Source organism: Astyanax mexicanus, chromosome 1 (assembly GCF_023375975.1).
Source record: "Astyanax mexicanus isolate ESR-SI-001 chromosome 1, AstMex3_surface, whole genome shotgun sequence".
Classification (NCBI taxonomy): Eukaryota; Metazoa; Chordata; class Actinopteri; order Characiformes; family Acestrorhamphidae; genus Astyanax; species Astyanax mexicanus.
The window spans coordinates 113036308-113063785 of record NC_064408.1 but is presented as its reverse complement, the minus strand read 5'-3'; the positions used below and the strand labels follow the sequence as shown (position 1 = coordinate 113063785).

General features: G+C 39.4%; 2 protein-coding genes across 6 annotated transcripts in view; one reads left to right on the top strand and one right to left on the bottom strand.

The window, feature by feature from the left end:
* The window catches only part of zfpm2a (zinc finger protein, FOG family member 2a), a 181697-nt gene extending 166920 nt beyond the window's left edge, over window positions 1-14777 (top strand). For all 5 annotated transcript variants that reach the window (XM_007242116.4, XM_007242115.4, XM_049467525.1 and 2 more), the window contains 3 exons: window positions 9419-9625; window positions 10659-10883; window positions 11151-14777. In XM_007242116.4, coding sequence (XP_007242178.3) covers window positions 9419-9625; window positions 10659-10883; window positions 11151-13633 — 2915 coding nt within the window. In that variant the 3' untranslated portion in view covers window positions 13634-14777. The remainder of the gene's footprint in view (window positions 1-9418; window positions 9626-10658; window positions 10884-11150) is intronic.
* A 76-nt stretch (window positions 14778-14853) lies between these two features.
* The window catches only part of si:dkey-122a22.2 (uncharacterized), a 60427-nt gene continuing 47802 nt past the window's right edge, over window positions 14854-27478 (bottom strand). Inside the window, exons 8-11 of the mRNA XM_007242112.4 lie at window positions 27109-27247; window positions 15803-15885; window positions 15587-15683; window positions 14854-15458 (exon numbers count right to left, since the gene is read on the bottom strand). Of these exons, the coding sequence (XP_007242174.3) occupies window positions 15291-15458; window positions 15587-15683; window positions 15803-15885; window positions 27109-27247 (487 nt within the window). The 3' untranslated portion in view covers window positions 14854-15290. The remainder of the gene's footprint in view (window positions 15459-15586; window positions 15684-15802; window positions 15886-27108; window positions 27248-27478) is intronic.

Sequence of the window (27478 nt, the reverse complement as noted above, 5' to 3'; positions counted from 1 at the left end):
CAATGAATAGTCTCCTGTGAATTCTGACCATTTCAGACTCGTCAGAATGAGGAATTAAAAATGCTGAGTGCTTCTAATATTTCATTCCTGCTTTATTTTTAAGATTGTCTCCCGTTTAAAGCAGCTCTTTTCCTGCGGATTAATAAAACATATCAGTCATACCAAAAATAATGTAAGCCTCTCCTGTACTTTTATCATTGTGGTTTTTTTTATTTTTTTATGTTTTTATTTAACAGCTTGGCCATGCATCCAGTTGTCCTAGATATGCCTGCTTATTTGTTTGCTTTTATTTATTTATTTATTTATTTATTCCAGCAAGCGCATTATTTATCTTCACAGTTTTTTTAAAACCCTTTTCAGTGTTTGAGTAACGAATAAATAAAGTTATCATTTTAGCGCTAATTGATGTGTAAAATGGTTTACAGTCGATCGCAGTATAGCGCTCTTTATTCCACAAATGGCAGCAAATCGAGCCAATATCATTTTCACTCAGCTATGAAAAGAGGCGCTTACATCTCGAGGGACTTATCAAAGAAACAGCATTTAATTATGAGGAAGAATATCTCATTTTAAATATTATGAATCATTTGCGTTATCTGATTAGAACTGGAAGCCAGAATATTTTCTAAGCTGCGATTTTGTGTGTGTGTGTGTGTGTGTGTGTACTTTCTGTCTGAGTGAGTAAAAACCATGCAAAGAATAAGATAATTATTTTCAAATACAGAAATTGTTGAAGACATACTATATTGCTATGTGTGATTATCAGTAGACCCTGTACAATGTAGAAAGTGTAAAGTAAGCTGCTGTTTTTGTTTTTAAGAGTCTTTTCTATATGACACTTTTTTCTCTAATGACCTGGATACTGGAACACTGCTTTACAGAAAATACTAACATAATTTATATATAATGCATTGGACATAATTTTAGAATTATGACTGTATGTTAAACCCTGATATTATTTATTTAGGAATTTATGAAATGGTTCATAAATTATTCTAATCAGTCTCACACAGAATCAGTTAGATTTTATCTACAGAAATATTGTATGCATTTATACACAAATAAAATTAAAGTTACATGTTCAAAGCACAGAAAGAAAAATATAATAATACAAATACAATCAAATACATAAGTATAGAATAGGATAGTAGAATAGAAAAATAGTATGTACTCATAACAGGCTGCAGCATATACAGTATAAACAGAGAAAGTGCACGGTTGTTAACTAAAGGTTGGAGTGTTGTTTAAAGAAATGTACATTGTAGTTGAAGCAGAAATCATGAAGAATATGAAGTATATATCATGTAGAAAGAAACACAGTACAGTATTGTGTGTAAGAGAGAATGACTTACGCAAATAAAGCCATAATGTAGTAATATAATAATATAGTAAAAGTGATAAAATTAAAGTGTCTAGTGCAGATAATGGCACAGACGACAATACATGAACAAGTACATAATTATACAATAGTATATATTCTAGTGTCCAGAGTTCTACATCCTTATGACAGCTCAAAAACGAACTAAATTACCTATTTTCTAAACCTAAAGCTAAAATCTGACACACCTAAATAGCATTTAAATCTAAACCCAATTTTGGAGAAGAAGAAGAAGGAAAAATAAACAAAGATTTCTTTCTCTCATCTGTCAGGTATCTTACCAAGCATTTACTGAAATAACACCATAATCGCAGTGATAATAAAGCCTTCAGACAGCACTCCAGCATGAGAAGAGTGCCCCCTTCTGGTTATAAGCAGAAAAGCAAACAGAATGAAGTCTATGTCTTAAAAACGTCCAGCTTGTAATATGATTTCTTGAAATTAGATTTCTAAGAATTCAGAGATCATAAAGTGTATAAGTGGGCAGTGTTAGTAATTAGTGTTACAAACAGCTGTTATAGGAGCACATGCCGTCTGTAGTGACTAGATGTGGCTGCAGAAAAGAATGAGGGTCTTTTAGGAAGAGCTTCTTAATAGCTTGAAACCTCAGGCCATGAAAATGCCTTAACTTCTCCATACACTGTCTAGCCATCTTTAACAGCCTGTAGCTTCAGTAACAAAGACTGCTGATATAAAGATGAAGCTGCAATTCAGTCCCTGTGCTTTACCAAAATGTGACTAGAGCTCATCCTGAGGTACTGCATTTTAATACTTTTACTGTAGAAGTAGACTTTTAAAACAGTAATATTTTAAAGAAATATGTTGTAGTTTGATTTTTTGTATATCATCATAACAAAGCCCTAACTCTAAGGATTTTGCCTGGACATGGTTATTTTTTTAATAGGCTATCAGTATTAATATTTGAGATTACAATAGGGAATGTGTAGCACAGTATTTTAATATTAAATCGTATCTTTATATATTGGGCATGTATGTAGAGATTAGAAAAGACCTGTTCAGGTTTAAGCGAGTTATGAAGTTATGAAATACTGTGTAGAATTTGTAGAAATTTATGATGTTTTGTTCCGCCTGATTGTTTTAATTTGAAAAGTAACTTAACATAAATGGCTGCTAGTGATTTTAAAAGGTACATTTGTTAAAATTCTTTATGATACTAATATATCTACATTATATGTACATTATATTTTACTAAGGTGACTATTTTTTTCTTTAAATTACTGTTTATGACATATTTATTAAGCTGGTCATATTTTTCAGTTAATATTGTACATGTAGTCCAAAGGTGATTCACACATTATTGTCTTAATTTAATCAAGTGGAAAGGTCTGAGTGGAAGTGAAAAAAATATTACATTTTCATGCAGTGCCTCTCATTTTAACTGCGTATTTATTTACTTATTATTATTATTATTATTATTATTATTATTATTATTATTATTATTATTATTATTATTATTATTATTATTGCATGATTGTTGATGTACACACTTATTTTGTTCAGGGACAAACTGTAAACAGGAATCCAGGGTATCCAGAAGAAAAGGAATGCAAGTGAAGAAAATAAATACTAGCTCTTGCACCTTTCAGTAGGACTGTAATAGCTGTAAGTGTGTGACTGGGTGTTTATGTAGAGCTGATATTAGTGCACAGTGGGCTGCTGTGCTGCGAGGGCACTGTTGGAGCTCCTGCTGCAGTCATTTGTCTGGACAGATGGGTAAGACAAAAGCTGATGTGCTTAACTACGCGTTTTACAGCAAACTATTAAAGTGTTGCACTGTTTATACACACAAACATTTGAATACCTGTCTTCAGGCCAGTTTAATTATCCTCCCCCTTCTGTCAGCTCCCTCACTACTTTGTTGTCTCACAGAGAGAGAGAGAGAAAGAAAGAGAGAAAGAGGGAGATTTGTTTCTGTTTTCATTAAGATACGACTGCGCTGGTCCAATGGTGTGACCGTATTTCAGTGCTTGCACAGAGCAGCTCCAACACAAACACTCGTTCCTCGCCATCGTACATCGTACACATTTACACAGGCTTTTTCCTGCAAAGTTAAAGCAATTAAAGTGCCCTGTGTAGCCTGCTGCCGTTTGAAATCTCCACAGCTCTCTCGATCCCATTTGATTCATCATTGTCTGAGAGATGTGGAGGGGGGGACACTTAAATCCGTAATTCCATAATTTGCGTCTTCAGTTCCTTTATGCCCGCCTCTTTAACTGTGTGTGTAAAACCGTTATTAGGCTGCTAACTGTACTTACAAGCAGCAAAGCCCCCTGATTTAGGGCCGAAAGATATAGCCACTGCATGGCTATATACTGTGGGAATGTAGTGCAGAGAGAGAGAGGCATGTTTTTTTTCTCTCTTTTTTTTAATTATCTGGACTATGTACAGGATGCCGGCGTTTTTGATTGTTTAAATGAAGCAGCTGGCGTATTGTCTCACCCTTAATTCCTCCATTGTTTTTGGAATATGTCAGAGTTCTTTATTCTTTTATCAGGTGCGCTGCAGGAGGAGGCAGACAATAGCCTTCATTGCAGCTCGCATTGGCCAGCGCACAAAGGCTCTCGGCGGCTCGCGGGCGAAAAACACGCGGCGGGTCCGGGCGAGAGCCGCGCTGCTTCTTCTTCTTCTTCTTCTTCTTTTTTTTGCTTCTTTTTTAAACAGCCTGCCTTCTCTTCTCCTCCTGCACATATGTCCTTCCTGCAGGCGCACCACTGACCCACCTGCACAGTGCAGTGCATTTAAACACACCTGCACGGCTGAATAACAGGTGAACCATTTTCACTATACTGGCCCTGATGTTTCCAAACCAATCTAGCGGCTGCAGGTACTAAGGGTTTACATATACATTGTATATTCAGGTATATTTACAGGTACAAACTACCACATTAAGTACTGGTAATAAGACGCCTCCTGCAGACTGATGGAAAGCCTATATGTGCTACATTCATCTTGACCTGTTTAACATTAAACATTAGGGGTGTAAAAACATATCAGTACACTTGAGTATCACAGTGTAATATTTTGCAATACTGCATCTTTTCTTAAAAATACAATATATGATTAATTTCTATTCATAGAGTAGTATGTTTTTCATACTATGACAGACTATGAGAGAATTTTGAATTTTAAAAAAATTGCAATGTAATTGGCAATATATACAGCTCTGGAAAAAATAAAAGACCACTTAAAAATTATGAGTTTCTTTGATTTTTCTTAAATTGAAAACCTATGCAATATAATCAAGAGGAAGATGGATGATCACAAGCAACCAAACCAAACTGAACTGCTTGAATTTTCTGCTCCAGAAGCGGCATAAAGTTATCCAAAAGCAGTGTGTAAGACTGGTGGAGGAGAACATGCCAAGATGCATGAAAACTGTGATTAAAAACCAGAAATATTCCACCATATTGATTTCTGAACTTAAAACTTTATGAATATGCACTTGTTTTCTTTTCATTATTTGATGTCTGAAAGCTCTGCATATTTTTTGATATTTCAGATTTATTTTTTCATTTTCTGCAAATAAATGCCCTAAATGGCAATAGTTTTATTTGGAATATGGAGAAATGTTGTCTGTAGTTTATAGAATAAAACAACAATGTTCATTTTACTCAAACATATATCTATAAATAGCAAAATCAGAGAAACTGATTCAGAAACTGGTCTCTTAATTTTTTTCCAGAGCTGTATAATAATATAAAACAGAATAAAAGAGTTTCAATACCATATATCATACACAGCCATGTTAACCCTAAAGGATCTATTTCCCAAACAAGGAGTAAGCCCAGTCTGGAATAGTTTTATTTATTTTCCTTCCAATAAACAAAAGAAATTGTCCAAAGTTGTCTACTGACAGTTCAAGTTTAAGATCATGTTTATTTATATTGCAGGGTTCTGGGTCTACGCCCCAAATAGAGCTGGGCAATTAAAAGAAAACAAATCTAAACCAACATTTAGGATTTCTAACTAATATGATTTATTAATTTGTGCACTGCTTTCATATGTTGTCCCCTTTAAAACATACTACCACATGTATAGTCATGTGACTCCACCCTGTCCAGTCTGAGAAATAAATAAAGCAGGATGGAGGAAGAGAACACTGAGCCAACTTAAGCTATGTCCATCTTTTGATAAAACAATTGTTCATTCATTTGTAATCAAGATCAAATGTTCTATTATTCCTGATATTGATTTGAGGTCATATTGTCCAGATTTAGCCCCAAGTGAGCAAACCATAGGCAACATTTACATGAAAAAACTCCTTTAAAGCTAGAATAAGAAACCAAGACTCAAAATCCATCCTCATTTTATTCTAGAGTGGGTAGCAAATTTGAGTGTATTAGCACTCTGACAGTGTTATAGTAATACAACAGCACTAAAAAGGCTACGTCTTTTTCTGGAATATTGTCTAGATTGACAATAGTCACCAATATTACTATTACACAAACATTACAATGAATGTAAGCACAGTTTTAATATGCTAGCATAGAAGTATTTTATTTATTTTGTAGAGAAAAGTCAAGAAAAAAAAAAAAAGCCAACCACCAAACATCATCTCGACAACAAAACACAGCAGTGGCATTTTTGCCTTTGTAGCCGGTTTGGTGCCCGTTCAGTGACGAGACACTAATGAAAGGAGCAGCACTTTCAGGGGCTGGTGTGGTGTGGAGGCGCTCCGACTGTGGCAGGTGACAGTTTGGATGTGCGCTGATGCTAACTGGTGGCGATCGCAGTGGGAGTTTTGTTATTTTAATTAGGAGATAAGGATTGAGAGAGCCTCTCCAGGCAGTGTGTGGCGTGGGTGACAGGATCCAGCTGATGAAGAGGACGAGGCTGAGGGAGCGTGTAGATCTACCTACTGATAGGGCTGCTTTTAAAGACAGCACTGTTCCATTCTCCTAACTCTTACTCTCACACACACACACACACACACTCTCTCTTACACGCTAATATGCAGCGCTCGTACCAGTGACCTATTTTAATAACACTTCACTGCTGTGACATTTGCCTTACACAGTTTGAATGATGAGGCTGAGTAGTGGTGTGTACATTCACTCAGGGGGTAGTACTCCAGCTTTTTACAGCTGTACTGTATTTGCTGCCTCTGTAGAATAAGGATGATTACCACACCCACTGTAGAAATCATTGGACAGTTATTTAAACACTTGTTCATGTGTGTGTGGTTTTTTTCCTATATGAAGTGCATTATTGTCCTGAATAATTGGTCACATGGTTCTGATGCAGGTAGGAATTAAACTACTGGAGTGTTATTTTAAAATGCAAGTCTTTTTGTAAAGGACTCTGTTATAAAAAACAGGTGCCATTTCCACATTGTGCATGAAGTATATGATTCATCCTCCAAAACATGATTTTCTTCCTAAGGTAGAAAAATCCTTAATAATATAATCCAATTTATTCAGACATACATGAGACTCATATTTTTTTAATGTTACGGGTTAATACATTTCATATTAAAATAGCCATTTTTTTTTTGTTTGTTTTTTTGTTTTTTGTTTTTTTACAAAAAGCTCTGGAAAAAAATAAGCGACCACTTAATGATGATGTTTTTCCTTGATTTTACCAAATTGAAAATCTCTGGAATGCAATTAAGAGGAAGGTGGATGATCACAAGCCATCAAACCAAGCTGAACTGCTTAATTTTTTGCACCAGGAGTAAAGACAAAGTTATCCAAAAGCAGTGTGTAAGACTGGTGGAGGAGAACATGCCAAGATGCATCAAAACTGTGATTAAAAAACAGGGTTATTCTACCAAATATTGATTTCTGAACTCTAAACTTTATGAATATGAACTTGTTTTCTTTGCATTATTTGACGTCTGAAAGCTCTGCATCTTTTTTGTTATTTCAGCCATTTCTCATTATCTGCAAATAAATGCTCTAAATGACAATATTTTTATTTGGAATTTGGGAGAAATGTTGTCTGTAGTTTATAGAATAAAACAATAATGTTCATTTTACTTAAACATATACCTGTAAATTGCAAAATTAGAGAAACTGATTCAAAAACTAAAGTGGTCTCTTACTTTTTTAATAAAAATACTGTACTATTTAAAAATAGAGGCATTACAAAGGCTTTAAGTGATGCTTTGAAGCAGCTTTGAACCATTGCCCCTCCTGTGGAACTGCTAGGGGGCCACTGGCCAAAAAAAATTTTATTATTATTATTATTATTATTATTATATATCTCTATCTCTGTAACAAAACGTTTTTTTTTTTTTTTCTATGGCATCACTCTCTATGGTAACTGTACAGGAATTTGTCTAATCTTGTGTACGGCCATTGATGAGTGAGAATGTGTTTATATAATGACCTCAATTCAGGTTTCTTTTATCCTAAACATTTGTCGCAGGCTCGTTTAACGCCAGATTCAGCACCAACGTTCTTGTAGCGTCTATGCTCTTACCTCTCACTAATGCGTCCCCTGTCGCTTCCTGAGCCAACAGCTGGACTGAAATCACAGGTCCTCCTTCATTCTGACGCTCTGTCGGAGTGTTTGCACATCTTTGAAAGCTAACAGAGCGCTTTAATTAATTGTCCGGCTTTTCCTTCTGAAACAATGTCCTAATTCTGCCATTTAGCACCGGCGTATCATAGTTTGTTGTTATCTCGGCAGCCAGATTTTTGTAAATAGTCATATTAAAAACTTTAATCTCTGAATGGAAAATGAAGAGCGGCTGAAAGCCCTGTCATGTGCAGAGATAAATATTATCTGAGCTTAAACCTTCCCTCTCGCTCCCTCCTCCTCCTCTTCTCTCTACTGTCTCTCTCTCTCTCTCTCTATTCTTCTAAGTTAATAAATATGTTGAGAATACTCCAGCAGAATGTTTTATCTGAAAACCCAACAGCTAGAGAGTAGTACAGACCCTTTTCTCAGCGAGCAGCACGTACAGAGTGTTCTGTTTTAGAAGGAAAACAGTAGCTCTGGTACACAGTGTTCAGCTTACAGAACACAGTGCTACTTTTTTGGCAGCATGTTTTTTTTTTTTTTTTTTGAAGATGTAAAATTTGAAATATTGCAAATTAGATTTTTTTTGACTACAATAATCACTATTGTTGAGTGTGGCTTTCAAATAAAATATACACAATATGTCCAAAATGTATTACTGATGCAATGTATTACAATAGAAAAGGACTTTCTGAAGCAGATCAACGTGAACTTATTAGCACCATGCCTAATGCCAAGTGTGAGCTTCTAGATGGTCATAAAGCCCTCCAAAATTGAGCTGTGGAGCATTGGAATAGGTGTATGCTCTGGAAAGATGGGGCTCCATCCAATACTTTTTGAGATGAGTTGGAGAGTTGGGGTGTGATGATCATTCAACAGTATGATTTCACTAACACTGTCTTTATGTGCAATCAAATCCTCAAAACACTTTTCCTAATTAAATACTCCTGTTTGTCAGAGGTAATGATATATGAGCAGGTATCCCAATACTTTTGTCAATATAAAATGTAGATCTTTATGATATTGTGAATCATTCTTAGTCCAAATTAACAACTTTAAAGCTGGAAAAAAAAAATTCTTTATCGTCACTGTTAGTGCAAACACATTTGATTAATTAGTTTTGGTGCATTTTTATTGCTCCATTCATCAAGGAATACACCAAAATTTAAATACTCATATTTTCAGAAATAATGATATATGAGCAGGTGTCTCAATACTTTTGTCCACATAGGATGTAGATCTGTAATGATATTGTGAGTCCAAAAAAAAAAAAACTTTAAAGCAGAAAAAAACTTTTTAGTCAGTGTAAATACATTTGATGAATTCATTTTGGTTTTAATGCATTTTTATTGGATTATTAAGAAATGCAACAAAATACAAGACACACTTTGAAGAACTTACTACTGATGCCGTTTAGAAAATGTGACTTTTTTTGTGTGACGACAACAATAATCATTACCTTCACAGCCATCAAACTATTAACCTTTTTTTTTTTGTTTTAATATGTATATGTACATATAAAGTAAAGCAATACTGTGTTTCTCTTTCTCTCAGGTGGCCAGCTCTGGTGCACAACCACAAAGAACATAATGGAAGGAGAAGAGCTGGTGGCGTTTGTGGTGGACTTTGACTCTCGGCTGCACTCGGTCAATCATATGTCTCTGAGTGAGGGCATGTACCCAGCACGCCTGTTGGACACCATCCAGCTCCTACCCCAGCAAGCTGCCATGGCCTCCATTCTCCCTACTGCTATAGTCAACAGTGAGTGACAGCTAGCGCACACACACTTTACCGTACTAAATAACTGTTAACATACACTGTTCATACACTGTTCATGTGCTGTACATCCAGATTTAATAAGAATCAACACGCACTCAATCACACAGTGCTCTAATAAAGTCATAGCACTGTGGCTCCTGCGGTAAACTTGGCTGCAAAGGTGTTGCATATGGACACTCACCTGTTCCACTGTCCATGCTGTCCAACTGTTTGAGCCAGCTAAGCCCTCATTACATACAGTCACCTACAAATCACACCTTGCCGCATGTGTCAGGCGTACAGAATTAACCTCTGTAGCCTGGATAAGAATAGCCGACCTTCAGTGTAATTTACAACAAACACTCTGATCCTCGTGTTAATTGCAAAATTCTAGCCATGCACAAATACTTCATTTGTTGATTTAATAAGAGCAATCTGAGCTTCAGCGTGACAGGAAGGCTACTACTGGCAGATGGTGCTCTGTTTTTGTTTGCCCTTGAGGTAAGGGCACCAACATACTGGAATCATCTCAAGCTGCTGTGCAATGCTAACCTAAAAATGCTAAAAAGGCTCAATTGAAAGGTAGGTCAGGTGGAAGAGTGCTACAACTACGTAATACTGAGCGTCCCATGGATAGGTTATATATAAGATGGTATCACAATAAATAGTTTTCACAATAAACTCATCAAAAGAACTGCAGTAATATTGTGAATAACAGTAAACTCAAATTGTATTACCCACATGCAGCAACAGATGTAGTTCTTGATGCTGCAGACTGTGCTCATGTGATAAAAAGGCTGGAGGCAGAGCGAGGCAGGGTGAAGTAGAGCGATGCAGACTGAGGTAGAGGTCCACAGCAAATGCAAACCTGGGAAAAAATTGTGCTACCAGGCCAAGTGGCAAAAAAAAAATCAGTATATTAATATTGAGGTATACAACAGAGTTATAGCAGGGATTTACTTTAATTTTACACATCTACTGTAATGTAATTTACCATTATTGGTCCTCATCATGCTTGCTTGTATTCATCTTTCAGAGGACATCTTCCCATGTAAGGCATGTGGGATCTGGTTCAGAAGCGAGAGGAATCTGCAGGCTCATCTCATGTACTACTGCAGTGGGCGACAGAGGGAGCCAGAGAGTGCACCCGAAAAGAACGAGGTGAACCCTCACCAGACCCCCAGCACCTGCCCTTTCCCACAGTGCAACAAGAGCTTCACCAGCCCTCGTGCTCTGGAGATGCACCTAAACACACACAGTGGTGAGTGAAATACTTTACGAAAGATAAATGTAAATGTTTTTATTTTGTGTTCTCCTCAATGCATGTTGGGAGTTCACAGGACTCTCGTATTCTTTCCCACACTGTCCCAAAACGATTTAGTGAACCAAGTCAGTTGAGCCCTCTTTGTGTATTCAGTCCAGTATCAAGATGGAAGGCATGCTGCAAGATTTTGTGATGATTGCTGAACTTGACATTAAGGGAAATGCAAGCAAAGGACCTGAAACGTGCCTTTTATCTTCCTCACAGGTGTCAAAATGGAGGAGACTCTTCCCCCTGGCACCAGCTTGAAATGCACAATCTGTAACTACACAGCGGATTCTCTCATTACATTCCAGCACCACATCCTCACTCACCTGTCACAGGCGGCCTTCAGATGCAATCACTGCCATATCAGCTTCCAGAACCACAGGGAACTCTTGCAGCATCAGGACTTACACGGCCACTCCGGCAAGCTTCACAGGGAGAGCGACAGCGAGCATTCCCCGCGGGGGGCGGAGGAGTGCCTGCAGCAGGCCCGAGCCGAGCTGGCAGTCAGGAAGGATGTCGTCCTGCAGAGTCCCAAAAGCGTGCCCAACAAGGACGGCACCCCCGATGGAGAGCTGGAAAGAACCGAGAAAAAGCTGGCACTCGGACTGCAGAAAGGAGAAGGCCACCCAGGCGGCAAGGCTAGCTTCTCCTACACCAGAATCAAGTCGGAGCCTTCCAGCCCCAGACTGGCCTCTTCACCAGTTCAGCACAACATGGGTCCCACCTTTCCCATGGGCCCGTTCTTGTCGCAGTTTGCGTTCTCCCAAGACATTTCTGTAGTACCGCAAGCGTCTGAAATTTTAGCCAAAATGTCAGAACTTGTACATCGCAGACTACGCCATGGAGGAAACAGTTACCCACCAGTTATATACAGTCCTCTGATGCCAAAAGGTGCAACCTGTTTTGAGTGCAACATAACCTTCAATAACCTAGACAACTACTTAGTCCACAAGAAGCACTACTGCAATAGTCGCTGGCAGCACATGACAAAGTCTCCAGATTTCTCAAGCGTTTCAGACAAGGTGACGGACACTGTCAGCCCAAACAGTGGTCATAGTTCTGTAGGGATGCTCACCGGATGCCACCCCTCAGAGACTGATAATCATCTAATGCCATCAGCATGCTTGAATTCATCAGTTTTGGACATTATGAACGCTGGTGGCAAAGTGCCTGATAAAGATCTCACTGGACAGGTGAAAAAGGTCACCACTCCAACAGGGGTTGAAGACAGGCTCAATGGTAAGCAGGCAGAGGTCAAAAGTCCCAGTATTCCCCCGGTGGAGACTGAGAACGACCCCAACAAAACCACCTGCGAGGCCTGCAACATCACCTTCAGTCGGCACGAAACCTTCATGGTACACAAGCAGTACTACTGTGCCACACGTCACGACCCACCCATGAAGCGCATGTCTGCTAACAAGGTTCCCGCCATGCAGAGAACCATGAGGACACGCAAGCGCAGAAAGATGTACGAAATGTGTCTGCCAGACCAGGACCACAGACAGCCAATGGGGCCGCAGCCGGGATTTCTGGGTGTCCCCGCTTTGGGAAACCCATGTACAACCCAAGAAACCGTGGAAAGTCTGGCCGATCGCTTTCATCCTCGCTGTGACGTCTTTCCAGGGATGGTCCCAAAACACCTCGAGGCTTCCCTAACCGTCTCAAAATCCATCCTAGCTCCCAAAAGCAATGCCATCACTGACCAACAAGAGCTGGATGCACCGATTGATCTCAGCAAAAAGTGCTCGCCCGTCTCTGACAAGACATGCAACTCGCCCAAAAGACTCCTAGACTATCACGAATGCACCGTGTGCAAGATAAGTTTCAACAAGGTGGAGAACTACTTGGCCCATAAACAGAACTTTTGCCCAGTTACAGCTGCTCAGCACAGTGAGATTGCCAACCTAGAGCAGCCTGTGTTCCCAGGCATAAAGAGCGAAGGCAATAATCCCGACGACATGTACGACAAGAGCCCTGTGAAATGCGAGAAAAACGGCGGCACCAAGCTGATGGTGCAGAATGGCGGTATGTTCCCTCCTCACCTCGGCCCCGTGCCGGATCTGAAGGCTTTCGGTGACCCTCAGCTCATGCCCTCCAAAGACGAGAACAAGAACATGTTCTTGCCTCACTGCCTTTATCCTGGAGCAATAAAAAAGGTGAAGGGCGCAGAGCCTATATCGCCATATTTCGGGATAAAGCCAACTGATTTCATTGCAGGGGGCATGGTTAAGCAGGGGGAAGGCGGAGAGCAGGAACAGGGTACTAACGGAGCGAGCGAAGAAAGCAAAGAGCAACCCGCCTCCAACGGCTGCCCCAACCCCGGCAAAGAAGCACTGCCCCTGCTCCCCAAAAACAGGGGGATGGTCATCGTCAACGGTGGTCACAACAAACATGACGAGAGCCAGGCAGCATCCGCTCAGCAAGAAAACCAGCCCAACAACGCCTCTCCGCCCGACAGTCAAACGTCACCATCATGGGGCACAGAGAACCCCCCAGATGCCAATGACAATGCATCACCTACATCTAAATCGCCAACCGAGGAGACGCCACCCGTCGCCGCCAAAGGCATGAACGGGTCGGCTCAGCCAGCCGGAAGCGGCAAGTACTGCCGCCTCTGCGACATCCAGTTCAATAACTTGTCAAACTTTATCACTCACAAGAAGTTTTATTGCTCGTCACATGCTGCTGAGCACGTGAAATGAAAACATGCCCTCTCCCCCTCTCTTCTTCCTCTTCTTCTTCTATCTCTCCCTCTCTCTCCCTCTCTTTCACTCACCCCTCCTCCCCCTTCCCTCTCTCTTTTTGGCTACACTGTCGTGTCTGGAATAGTGCATCATGCAGTTTTATATGCTGCTTGTGGACAATCAAGAGAAGCTTCATCTTTCGTCACGTCATTTTTCCATCAAGACTTAAATGCAAAATCATTGATGAGGAAAAGAAAATTCCAAGTGTAATATTGGTGCCACTTTCACATTTATTTATTTTACAATCAGTATTAATAGGAGTAGTGATCTTAATTTAAACACAAAGGAAATTTATATCAGAGTTGTTTGTAATGTTATTGTATAGTCATTCTTGTGTAGCAAACATTGTTTACATTGTATTGTAGGTTCAACAAGACAATAGACACAATACAAAACAAATGCATTTTAGACACAAAAATAGCTACTGAAGCACTTGTGTATTCTTATTTGCTGTAAGTTTTTTTTTTCTCTCTCTCTCTGTGTTTATGCCTAAACGTCACTTACAGAGGGACACTCACGAATTCTCAGCCTTAAAAAACACTGTACGGAGGGATAACCAGGCACAACTCTGCAGCTCACGTTCAGGCATTCACACACGGCTTTGCATATGTATGTAGCGGTCGGTCTCCGTCTCTTTTCTTCAATTCAGAAGTGGATGTTTTAATGAGGATGGCAGCGTTCTTGTATAGTACTCGTATTTCAGTTTGCGATACATTTTGGTCGTCCCTTTTTAAAATTTGCTCTCAACGCAATACTTTGTAAAAGATAAAAAAGGGAACATTACTGAAAGCAGTATTATGGAAATGGCGATGGAAATGCTGAGAAACACGGCGGATATTTCTAACCCATCAGAAAAAAATATATAAAAACAAAAAAAACAATTGTATGAAAGTGAGTTTATTGATGTTAATAAACGGGGCGGGACGGCATTTCGGGAGGGATACTGTAAAAATGATCATTCCAATGTCCTTATTATGGAATAAAAAAAATATTTCTTAAAAATGTTGTTGCTATGCATGTATATGGATGGAATAAAATTCCAGAGCTGTTGGAAATTTTTATTTTGATGTGGTGTCAATTAAACTTCGATCCTCAGGATGAATCAATGTTTTTGTCTTCTGTTCTTTAAGTAAATACTGTTTATAAAAAAACAATACAATAATAAAATGACAACAGTGTCCACAAAGGTGATCTTTATTCAGAAACACATCAAGAGTTTACATTCATATCAAACAGCGCTGCGCAGTATTGGAAAATAAATGGAACTGCCATTTATCAAATGTTCTGCTGTATATATTGCAAAATTTTAAAATACAGTAATTTTTACCAGTTTTCACCAGATGTCAGTGATCTAACCTGTCATGATAATAATGATACTCTCTGGGCTTTTATAGATATGTCACAGGAAAATGAGAACAATGGGATTTTCCTTTTGTATTTATTTCTATTGTGCAGGCCTACTAATAAACCATTAACATGTAAACATCAGGTTTTCCAGTTTAAAAAGGCATTGTATGATACAGCACAGCTGTAAGTGTGAATGTGAGTCTCGTTCCCGGTTGGGAAGCGTGTCCTGTAGTAGTTGTCGGGGAGGCGGGCGTGTTTGAGCAGCGCCTCATTGCCTCTGCTGTTTGGTCTGTCTCTTTGACACCAGCTCCAGTAAATGTTTGCTTACCGATGACGGCTTTTTATAGATCATGCGGCGGTCCACCCCCCCAACATGAATGCGGTGGGCCTGAGGGTAAACCCGCTCCAGTGCCTTCCTCTGCAGCTCAGCAAAAACCTGCCACACAGAGCAGAGCAGACAGGCGAATAAAGACATCACCCCTTCACACAGATCCCCTGTTAAAACTCCGTACACCGTGTTTAAGAAGAGGAAGAGGGAGAGAGGAAACTGCAGAGGACACTCACTTGGTTGAGATGAGCAGGAAGCTGCTCATCAAAAGAGTCCCCGAGGAGAACGCTCACTGATGTGCTGCTCGACAGCGGCTTGAATCGGGAAATCTCTCTGAATAAATGAGAACGCATTCAGAAAGAAACAATCAAAAGAGCTGATCAGAGGAAAGAGTGAATATTAAAATACTGAGAGTAAAATGAAAACTGAAAGCTGTGTGATGCAGATTTTACCCGACTTGAGACACGCTCTCGTTGAGGAAGAAGTGCTCGTCCACAGCGCTGCTCTGGTGAGCTGGATCACTCAGCAGGTACTTCTGCACAGATGGAAAAAGATCATTATTTTATCAGAGGCAGCAGATCAAATCTGGAAGAATCTGACTGCAACTTAATTCCTGGAAAAGTTTTTGTAAAGTGATGAGTGCAGAAAAAACAGTTCCCATTTCCAAAATATTTTCCCAACTACCCAACCTACTTATTAGGACTTCTCCCATCACTAGTGATGCCCCAACACACCAGGAGGGTGAAGACTAGCACATGCCTCCTCCGATACATGTGAAGTCAGACACCACCTCTTATCTAACTGCTGCTGATGCAGCATTTCCAAGTATCTCTGTTCCGAAACATCAGCTCACAGACGCCTTGTGATGAGCGACATCACTTTTAGAGTTTTAGAGCCATCTACCCACCAATAGAGAGATCAAGGCCAATTGTGCTCTCTCAAGGCTGCGTTAGCCAATGGCAAGCTGCATAAATAGGATTCGAACCAGCAATCTCCCGATCATTTCTTCTGAAGTTGAATTATTGATTTTTACATTGGAAGATTTTGACAGACATACATTCCTAAGACCCAAAGATCACTGTTTTGTGTTTTTTTTAAGACAGGAAGATAGGGGCTCACTAAGGCACCATATATCTGTGAATAACATCATGATGATAGGTACTAAACAAATTATTAATATCCACCAAAAATGCAAACAAAAGCAGTTAAATAGCTATTAGACCAAAACCTAACACAGAAAAATGCTTGAGTCTGGTGTTCTCAGTGCAGTTAGCTAACCATACTTTGGGACAACAGAGCCTTTCATTGGGAGGAGCTTAATTTAATAGCAGCACTGGGACCCACAGCCCAGCTAATGCTTTTTGGTTAATAGAATGTTTTCTGAATGTTAAAATTCACATTATTAGAATGTATTATCTGTCAAGATTTCTGGAAGTTCTTATGACGTTTTTTTATGTAAACTTTTAAAACATTCTAGTAGTGTAACATTACTTGAATCAAACGTTATGCTGAAAAAGGTTTTGGAACCTTTTTTTTAATGATGCTTAACCTTTCTATAACATCTGTAAGCTAGGTAATTTCTAACACTGCAGTAGGCTGGTAGCCAGCGTGCTAACATCACATTAGCAATGTTGGATAATGTCTGTTGCCAGTGTGTTGCAAATGATGCTGTAGCAATGTAAGATAAAGCTAACACCGCATTAGTGATGTAGCCAGTGTGCTAACATCATGGTAGCTAACAGTTAATATTTTGCATTTTACATTACATTACATTAGGCAGACGCTTTTGTCCAAAGCGACTTACAATAGTGAAGTACAAAAGTAATAGAAGTTAAAGGTAAAAACATCTTTAGATAGGGCCTAAAGGAGGTCAAAGGGAAATAATGGGATAGAGGAGTGAAGGAGGGGAAGCAGTAAATGAGGTTAGAATTAGTTAGTTAGTTAGAGGTGTTAGGAGAGTAAGTGCTCTTTGAAGAGCTCTGTCTTCAGGAGTTTATTATTAAATATAGTGTGAGATTCTCCTGATCTGGTAGTAGAAGGTAGTTAGTTAGAGGTGTTAGGAGAGTAAGTGCTCTTTGAAGAGCTCTGTCTTCAGGAGTTTATTATTAAATATAGTGTGAGATTCTCCTGATCTGGTAGTAGAAGGTAGTTAGTTAGAGGTGTTAGGAGAGTAAGTGCTCTTTGAAGAGCTCTGTCTTCAGGAGTTTATTAAAGATAGTGAGAGATTCTCCTGATCTGGTAGTGGAAGGTAGTTAGTTAGAGGTGTTAGGAGAGTAAGTGCTCTTTGAAGAGCTCTGTCTTCAGGAGTTTACTAAACTTCCTCAACTCCTGGGGAGCAAGTGGGGATTGGGTGCCTTGCTCGAGGGCACCACAGTTGAGGAAGCTGACTCTAAGACTGAACCAGCGACCTGCCAGTCCCGAGTCCACTTCTTGAAACTTAAACTCATACGTCTTTTCCACCAACAAAGAAAAAGCGCCAATAGTGTCCCCAAAACTGTGAACTTCTACTGATAATTCATATTTTTACGCACATGAATGCCACCTTTAATCCATCATTTATAAAATGGCGATATATTACCTGAATCAGCACTGCAGACTAGCGTAACATTTCAGAATTTCTATTGGTCCATTTATCTCGATATTCTGATACAATACAAAGAACAAGCACCAGAAACGGTCAAAAGAAATACTGTAGTTTTCGCACAATAAGGTGCACCGGATTATTAGGTGCACTATCAATTAACGTCTATTTTCTGGTCTATTTTCACACACAAGCTGCACTGGTTTATAAGGTGCATTATGCAACCCTAGTAATGAACAGGGGTGTTGCCATGTTTCCCTTCAAATTCAGCAGGTCTTGAGACCTGTAAAGCTAAGTAAGTAAGTTAAGTAAACAAAACTGTAATTCTCAAAAGGTCCAACAAGCACTGGATGTTAATCTACAAAGATTTCTCTCCTGAAAACTGTTTATTTGGGTGAGAAAAGCGCTTCTGTTTATTTGCAGTAAGCTTAGATTTTATTAACGCTACACAAGGCACACTGGATTAAAAAGTGCAATGTTGTTTTTTGTGTTATAAAAAGGATTTTAAGTGCGTCTTAGTGCGAAAAAGTTAGTGATCAAATTCTAAACCTTTTGCTCTGACCACATGGACATCTTCAACAGGGTAGTTAATAAATGTTTTCATAATTAATAAAGCAGACGAATAAAATAAAATAAACTACACACAGTTTTGTGTTGTGTATTTTAAAATGTTTAGCGATTAAAGAAAGTGTATGGAAAACAAATTACACTTAGAAATGATGCATAAAAATCTGCATCCTTGACCAGTTCTTACTATAAAGCTGTATTCACTTGTGCAATCTGGAAAATGCCCAAACATTCAGGTCTGGACAATTTTTTTTGGTTTTCTGTACAGACATGTAGCATACAGTCTGAGATTACATGTGTCACCTATTTTCAGTGGCACCTGTGTAACACCTACAGCATGACCCACTGGGAGTTTTCTGGAAAATGACCTGCTATATTCACACATGTTCTCACCCAGGCATTACCCGGACTCTGTAACTAGATCCTCTGGGTAATGTTAAAAATGAAGGGTGTATACCTAAAAAGAACATAAAATTTAAAATCATTGCATTTGTAAAAAAAATCATACTTTTAATCTAAATTTGATGAGGAATAGACCAATATAAATGTTCTTTTTTTTCGTTTCCTGTAAAACTGGAGTGTTTTTCTCTGACAGCAACAGCATACCACAAATCCATCAATACAGTCCATTTTGTTTATAATATTTAACATTTATTTGTTCTAATCCATTATTTAATGACTGCTGCCTCAGTTGCTCAGTCTTGCCGCTAACACAACAGGCCAACCAACTCCTGGTACAAACAGTGGTCACCTCTCGCCTCGACTACCTGTGTAGTAAAACCACTTCAAATGATCCAGAATGCAGCAGCACGTTTGGTCTTCAACCAACCAAAACGGGCTCATGTCACTCCGCTGCTCATTGAGCTCCACTGGCTACCAGTTGCTGCTCGTATCAAATTCAAAGCGCTTACAATCGCCTACAAGGTGATGACAGAACAGGCTCCTTCCTACCTGCACTCACTCCTGAAGACTTACGCTACCTCCCGGCCGCTGCGCTCCTCCAATGAACGACGCCTCACTTTACCAAACAAACATTCACACAAAGCAATCCAGACTGTTCTCATACAAAGTTCCCTAATGGTGGAACAAACTACCTTCCACTACCAGATCAGGAGAATCTCTCACTATCTTTAATAAACTCCTGAAGACAGAGCTCTTCAAAGAGCACTTACTCTCCTAACACCTCTAACTAACTACCTTCCACTACCAGATCAGGAGAATCTCTCACTATCTTTAATAAACTCCTGAAGACAGAGCTCTTCAAACAGCACTTACTCTCCTAACACCTCTAACACACTAACTACTTCTAACCTCATTTCCTTCTTCCCCTACTTTCTCCTCTATCCTACCATTTCTCTTCAGCCTCCTTTAAAGCCCTGTCTAAAAATGTTTAGTCTTGAACTTCTACGTCCTCTATTACTTAATGTACGTCATTATTTGTAAGTCGCCTTAAATGTAATGCAATGTAAAGTATTAAATGACGTCAGTCCTGCTACTGATGTTCAGAGAGATGATCTCAGACTGATCCAGTGTTCTGCTGCTCTCCTTCATTCCTCTACAGGGAGGCTATAGAAAGAGAGGAGTCAGCACAGGAGCCAATCGAAGCAGGGCGCAGTCCCACTTGTGAAGAACAATTCCCCCAATCCAGCAGACAGAGCAGTCAAATTAAAAAGTCGACAGGCATTTCAAGGGCCACGAGCAGCCACTCGTCAGTACACAAAAGGCCCATGTAACCATTAACTGCTCTTCGATTGCTTCCTCTTTTCTCATGCAGAGGAGGAGAGTGCGGACGCGCCGTGCGCTACGTCTCAGCACCTCAGCACCACCGACTCAAAGCCTTTATTTATTCTACAGAACCACCCCACGCTATTCCTGACGTCTAACACAAAAAACCAACACACATCCAGCCTGCACTGATTATATACATGATACTGATTCACTGGAGAATTCACCCCTACGTCCCCCCAAAGCCCCCCACATTCCCCCAACTCAATCTACATCCAATCACACTGTAATGTTATACTACATACAATAAGCTGATTTCCTGAACAAATCTAGAACCTTCACATTCCACCAGAACCCACCGAAAACCTGTAGAACCCAAAGATTTACCCAGAAACATCCACACTCCTCCAGAACCCACAAAAAGCCTCTAGAACTTCAACATTTACCCAGGACTATTCACACTCCTCCAGAACCCCCACATTCCCCCAGAATCCTCAATACTCCTCTAATACTACCTGAACTCACCAAACTCCTCTAGAACTCCCACACTCCCCAAGAACCCACCGAACACTTCTAGAACCCCAATATTTACCAAGAACCCACCAAACACCTCTAGAACCACAACATTAGCCCAGAACCCACTAAACACTTCCAGAACCACAACATTTACCCAGAATCCACCAAACACTTCTAGAACCACAACATTTACCCAGAACCCACCAAGCACTTCTAGAACCACAACATTTACCCAGAACCCACCAAACACCTCTAGAACCACAACATTTACCCAGAACCCACCAAACACCTCTAGAACCCAAAAATTTACCCAGAATCCACCAAACACCTCTAGAACCCCAACATTTACCCAGAACCCACCAAACACCTCTAGAACGCCAACATTTACCCAGAACCCACCAAACACCTCTAGAACCCCAACATTTACCCAGAAGCATCCACACTCCTCCAGAACCCACCAAACACCTCTAGAACCCCCACATTCCCCCAGAACCCTCCACACTCCCTTAAACACACAAACTCCTATAGACCCCTCCATACTTCTCTAGAACCCCAACATACTCCCAGAACCCTCCATACTTCCCCATAATCCCCTGAACCTCCCAAACTCATCTAGAACCCCCACTTCCCCCAGAACCCCCACAATTCCCTAGGACCCTCCATACTCCCCTAAACCCACAAACTCCTCTAAAACCCAAACATTCCCCAAGAACCCTCCACGTTCCACCAGAACCCCCCAAACACCTAAATAACCACACACATACACATACACATCCTAAAATCAGTTTTAAGTCCCTGGGCATTGTGAACAGTGCTAAATGTATGAAGAAATGTATTCACTGGATTTTTATCCCCCAGAAACCCTTACACTTCCCCAGAGCCCCATTCTCCAAGGCATTGTGTACCATGCTAAACGTTGTACATTAAACTGATTCAGTAATTCCCTGGCTCAGCAAATCCCCCAGAATCCCCCAAACTCACCACAATTCCCCCAGCCAGTTTCATATCCAAAGATATGGAGGATGATGTTAAACTTTGTACAACAGAGGTATTCACTGGAGGTCCACAATACCCCAGAACCCCACACTCCTCCAGAACCTCCATTCCCTCAACCAGTTTGACGTTCATGAAGATTGCAGAGGATGTTAAACCTTATAGGGGAAACAGATGCACTAAAGGAACCTCCAAGGACCCCTTAGAACCCTCAAACCCTTACACCAACCAGTTCAGTTCTATTTCCAGGATAACTGAAGTAAATCTGATGTAAATCCTCATAAATTGATGATTCAACGGAGGCCCTCCATTCTTCAGAACCCTCTCTCTCTCCCCCCAGAAACCCCGTATCTGTCCCCATCCAGCTCTTTATCCACCAGCACTGCAGACGATGTTCATCTAACTTCAGGTCGTGCTTCCGCTCCTGTCTGTCTGATTTGCCGGTGCGGGTAAAACTTTTTTTTCCTGCAGTGTTTATTTGTTTTTGTTTACAAGAGCATTAATTAGCATTACTTCTTCGGTGAGCTCGTTATCGTTCCTAAACAAAAGAGATGGAGGCCTTCAAACGGGTGCGAGTGTGTTTAGACAGATAGAGCGAGTGTGTGCAGACAGTGGTAGTGCGGGTCCTGCTGCATTAATTATTTCTAACCTCTTAAAAAAAAAAAAAAAAAAGGCAGAACATTCCTGCTAAAATCATTCCTCTCCATTACTCGGGTCAAACCTGCGATTCATGCTGCAAATAGGAACCAGCAGCCTTTTCAGAGCTAGAGGAGACGCCACAAAAAAAATCTAATAAGCCATTTGCATATTCCTGGCCACACGTTAACTTGCATGAAATTGGGTGGAACTAGAGCGGAGAACAGCCGCCTACCTTGACCACGGGCGAGTGCGTTTCGCATCTCGACCTGCGAGACCCTGTCTGAAGACGTCTGGAGGAAAGGAGGGGGGAAAAAAAGACCCAAATAGGATCCAGCCGCGGCCGCATCAGAAGAAAGTTGTTAAGCTTAGTTTGACGGCTGCTCTGCTTTAAACTGTTTCTCTCGCCGTGCTCCAGACATCGATTAACAGCAGCACCAGCCGCCCCCCACCTGCTCCCGGAATTATAATTTACACTACACCACCACCATGTGGACACCGGGGTTAACAGCAAGGACAACATCCAGCATCTCTTTTACATTATAACCAGCTCAAATTCTTCAAACACAAAACTCAGGACGAGTCTTCAGTCCGGTCCTGAAACTGAGCGATGATTTTCATACTATTGCACTATACTATATCCTATAAATCAGTTTCCAGTTAAATATATCAGTACTACTTAAAAATAAGATTACCTTTATTAAAGGGGTTTTAAATGGTTTATAAAGGAGATTACTAATGGTTATTAATTAGGCTGCAAATACTTTAAAACTCATTAATAAGCAGTTAATAAATAATGAACAACATAGATAGAAATGACAATAGAAAGTAAAAAAAATGGCAAAAAAGTGATTCCAAACTAATTTCTTGTCAAACCTCAGACCTTTCCAGATACTGATCGTACTTTGTGTTTTCCATCAATCAGCATAAAACTTGTCATATTAATATATTTGTAAGAATGTTTAAATCTTTACTATAAATTAAATGACTAAGCAAACTAAACAATGCATCACTGTTGCCTTTTCAATTAATGTGTTATAACTGCTTATCAATCGTTTTAAGGCATTTACAACCTAATCAATAATTATGAATAATCTAACTTATAAACCATTTATAAACCCTTTATAAGTGCAGTCTTATTTTAAAGTGGTATCAAAATATCATACAGCAGATGAGCACAGTGATTTTTGTGAAGTGAAATGAAGTTTATAGGATTTACAGAAAGTGTGCAATAATTCTAATTCTAACTAAATTAGGCAGGTGCATAAATTATAAATTTGGGCACCCCAACAGAAACAAAAATCACATTAATATTTAGTAGATCCTCCTTTTGCAGAAATAAGACTCTAAACTCTTCCTATATCTTCCAGTGAGAGTCTGGCTTCTGGTTGAAGGTATTTTTGATCATTCTTCTTTATAAATCATCTCCAGTTCAGTCAGGTTTGATTCAGGTTTCTGATCATGAACACCTGCTTTAAATCACACCACAGATTGTTAATAATATTCAGGTCTGGGGACAGAGATGATCTGAGATGATCATTCCAGAAAGTTAAACTTGTTCCTCTGCATGAATGATTTAGTAGATTTTGAGCAGAGTTTAGTGTTTAGGGTCGTTGTCTTGTTGAAGGATCCAGCCCCGGCGCTCTAACTTCAACTTTCTCACTGACTCTTCAACATTGTTCTTAATAATCTGCTGATATTGACTGGAATTCTTGCGACCCTCAACTTTAACAAGATTCCAGTACCTGCACTGATCACACAGCCACACAGCATGATGGAACCCCCAATAAAATTTACTATGGGTAGCAGTAAAAAGTTGGAATGCTGTGTTCTTTTTTTTTCGCCATGCATAAATAACCGCCCTCCAAATAACTACATTTTAATTTCGCTTCAGAGAAGATGCAAAAAAGAGGAAAAACTTGCATTAATTAAAAAATTGGATTAATCTGTGTAAATGTAGGTTTAGGCTCAATGAGCTTACCAAACTAATTTTGTGTTCCAATAATTAGTGCTTAAGTTATTTAAATCAATAAAATGACAAGGGTGCCCAAATTTATGCACCTGCCCAATTTTGTTTAAAGAATTATTGCACACATTCTGTAAATCCTATAAACTTGATATATTTAACTGAAATTGCTGATCTGAACAACCAATGATTTGTAAAAGAAAATCATAATCATAATAATTTATCAGGGGTGCCCAAACTTTTCATACCACTATACATAAAAAATATTGTGCCATTTAAAACAAAAATCAATTTGTATTTAATTTTAATAGAAATGTTTTCCAGTCCATTTCTCAATTCAAGACCTCCAGACGATCTATATATATACACACAAGACCCCAGTTCCCAATGCACCAGAACAAAGCCATTAAGAAGAGCTTTATACCTGTACAGGTGTACTGAGAGAAATATGAGGCGTCTGTGGGCTCTGAGGACTGGGCTGAGAAACACTGCTCTATATTCCACTACATTACACTTGAGTATTGAGTGTATGTTGTGAGTAGAGTTGGAATATCAGTACTAATGGCTTTCAGTGATGCGCTGAGATCAGCAGAAAGGTGATCCTGAAGAGTAGAGGCTGTCACAGTGTGTGTTCAGTCAAAAACTTAACAGTCAAATCATCTATATTTGTTTTTTTCTAAACATTCTTTGTCATTTAAATTCTAAACGTTTATTTAATATGTATTTAATATGTATATTAGTGGTGTCAATTAAAATACTAGTATATATTTGAGGGGGGATAAAATCAATGTAGGGTGGTGGAATAAAGAATGCATAATAAATTGGATTGTAAGTGTCTCAGCTTGGTTGTGAGGATTTCTGAATTCAAACTTATTTTGATGGGTATAAAAATATCAGGGATGAGGAGCAGGAGGGCAGGAACGCGTGGGTCTCTGTGTGTGTGTGTGTGTGTGTGTGTGTGAGAGAGAGAGAGAGAGAGAGAGAAATAAAACTCTGGAGCTGGAAGTTCAGAGAGTGCCTTTCAGTCTTCAGCCAGACCACAGATCTGTACGTTGGGCGGGGGCGGGGCAGATTACGGTGGAAGTTGAGGTCAAACATAATTAACTTGCGATAAAAAAATTGATTACAAATTAACAGCGTGCTTTCACGTTCACAGCCCTAGTTTACAGTTTTTTCTCAATTTCTTAAAACCATCCCTCCGTGTGTCTAAACTGTAACACAAAACTTAATTTTTTAAAACTACATTCACAAAACTCTGACTTTTCCTAAAAATCTAACTATTGCCTCAAAACAGGTTAAACTGTGCTCAAAAGCAGTGTGTTCAGATCAGACCTAGAAAACACAACGATCAGATCATAAAATCTTTAGAAATGATCTTTACTCTTCACAAAAATACATAAAAACATATATATTTAAAACAGGAACATGGTCTATGACAGTTTCCTGTATTTCATCTGAAATAACTGTTCTTTGTCTCATACCTCCTCTTTCACCTCTTCAATCTCTTCCTCCTCTTCCTCTTACTCTGCCTCTTTTAGTGGCTGAAAAAATGTGTGCAGGTTGTGTCTAACCAGGTGAAAGGTGTCTAAGATTCTGCTTAAAGAGTGAGCAATGAGTGTTTCTGGACTCTCAGGCTCCCCCTACAGTCAGGCAGTGTAATTCACACTTTGAGCCACAACTTAACTCTTTAACTCAGCTCAATTTAAATATCTTATTGAAGAAGATTCAAGTGTTCTGATTGGGTCATCTCTAACAATCAGCAGAAATATGTCCACTAGAGGTCACTGTGTCTTTTCAGTTTTCATCCCTTAATCACTTCACACATACGGACTGTTTTTTATTCTTTTAGAGTTTTTGTTGCTAATAATATTATTTGTTCAACATATTATAGTTTCAGAGATTTTAATAAAAGGATTTATGGAACTTTATACAACTCAGTTTCTTTTAATTTTTACTTAATTTGTGTTCTGATTTTATTACAAAGCATCATCACAATATTGCTAGAGATGGATTAAACCGTTTTTTTTAAACTGTTTAAAACTGTAGATTTAAAACCAAATATCCATTGCTTGGTGAGTTGGAGAGTTAAATAAAACAAAAAAGTGTTTTAAATACTTAATAAAGAAACAAATACAAGCATCACATCACAATACATCACAATTCCTACACTACCTGTCAAAAGTTTGGAAAGACCTTCTCATTCAAAGTTTTTATTGCATTGTAAATGAATGCTGAAGTCATTTAGACTATAGACCTAAAGAACACGTAAGGAATCATGTAGTAACTTAAAAGCTCCTATGTTCAACAGAGGTAACTCTTGCTCTTCCTTTTCTGGGGTGGTCCTGATGAGTGCCAGTTTCATCATTTTTTATGATCTTGACTGCATTTGAGAAAACTTTCAAAGTTCTTGATTTTTTTTTCAGATTAACTCATCTTCATTTCTCAAAGTATTTTTTTCTTTACTTAGTTGAGTAGTTCTTCCCATAATATGGATTAAAACAACAACTGATGCTTTCAAACACATTAAGAGACAGGAAATTAAAGTAATTAACTCTTGACGAGTTCAGCACAGCTGTTAACTGAAAGCCTGAATTCCCGGTGAGTCTACCTCATAAAGCTGACTGAGAAAATCCAGCCAAGATGTGCAAAACTAAATCTAAGCTAAGTCATCTAAACAAGAGGTGCTGGTTTGTTTAAATCACTTTTTTGTTCACCAAATAATTTCAGATGTTTTTCTCCACAGTTTGGATGACTTTAGTATTAATCTGCTTTACCTGTCGTTGAATGACCTCTGCTGAGACGACGCTCCCGGTCACAGTGGGCTGCAGAAGACCCAGGATGAGGAGAAAGCGGCTCACACCGGCAGCGGCGGAAAGCTGCATCACCTGTAGACTGGGCACCAGGTGTGTATACCTGCAAATCAGCACACAAACACAACGCTGAGTACAGGCATTTGTGCGAGTTCTTAATCAGCTTGGTTAAATCGAGCTTCAGTAAATAAATAAAAGTGGAGCTGGAACACAGACAGCGCTGAGAGACAGACTATTTGTAAGAGATTGCATGCTGAGATATGATTAAACTCAGCACTACACACAGAGGCGCAGGCAGGATGCTGCGCTTTTGTATGAATGAGGCCGGGCTGAT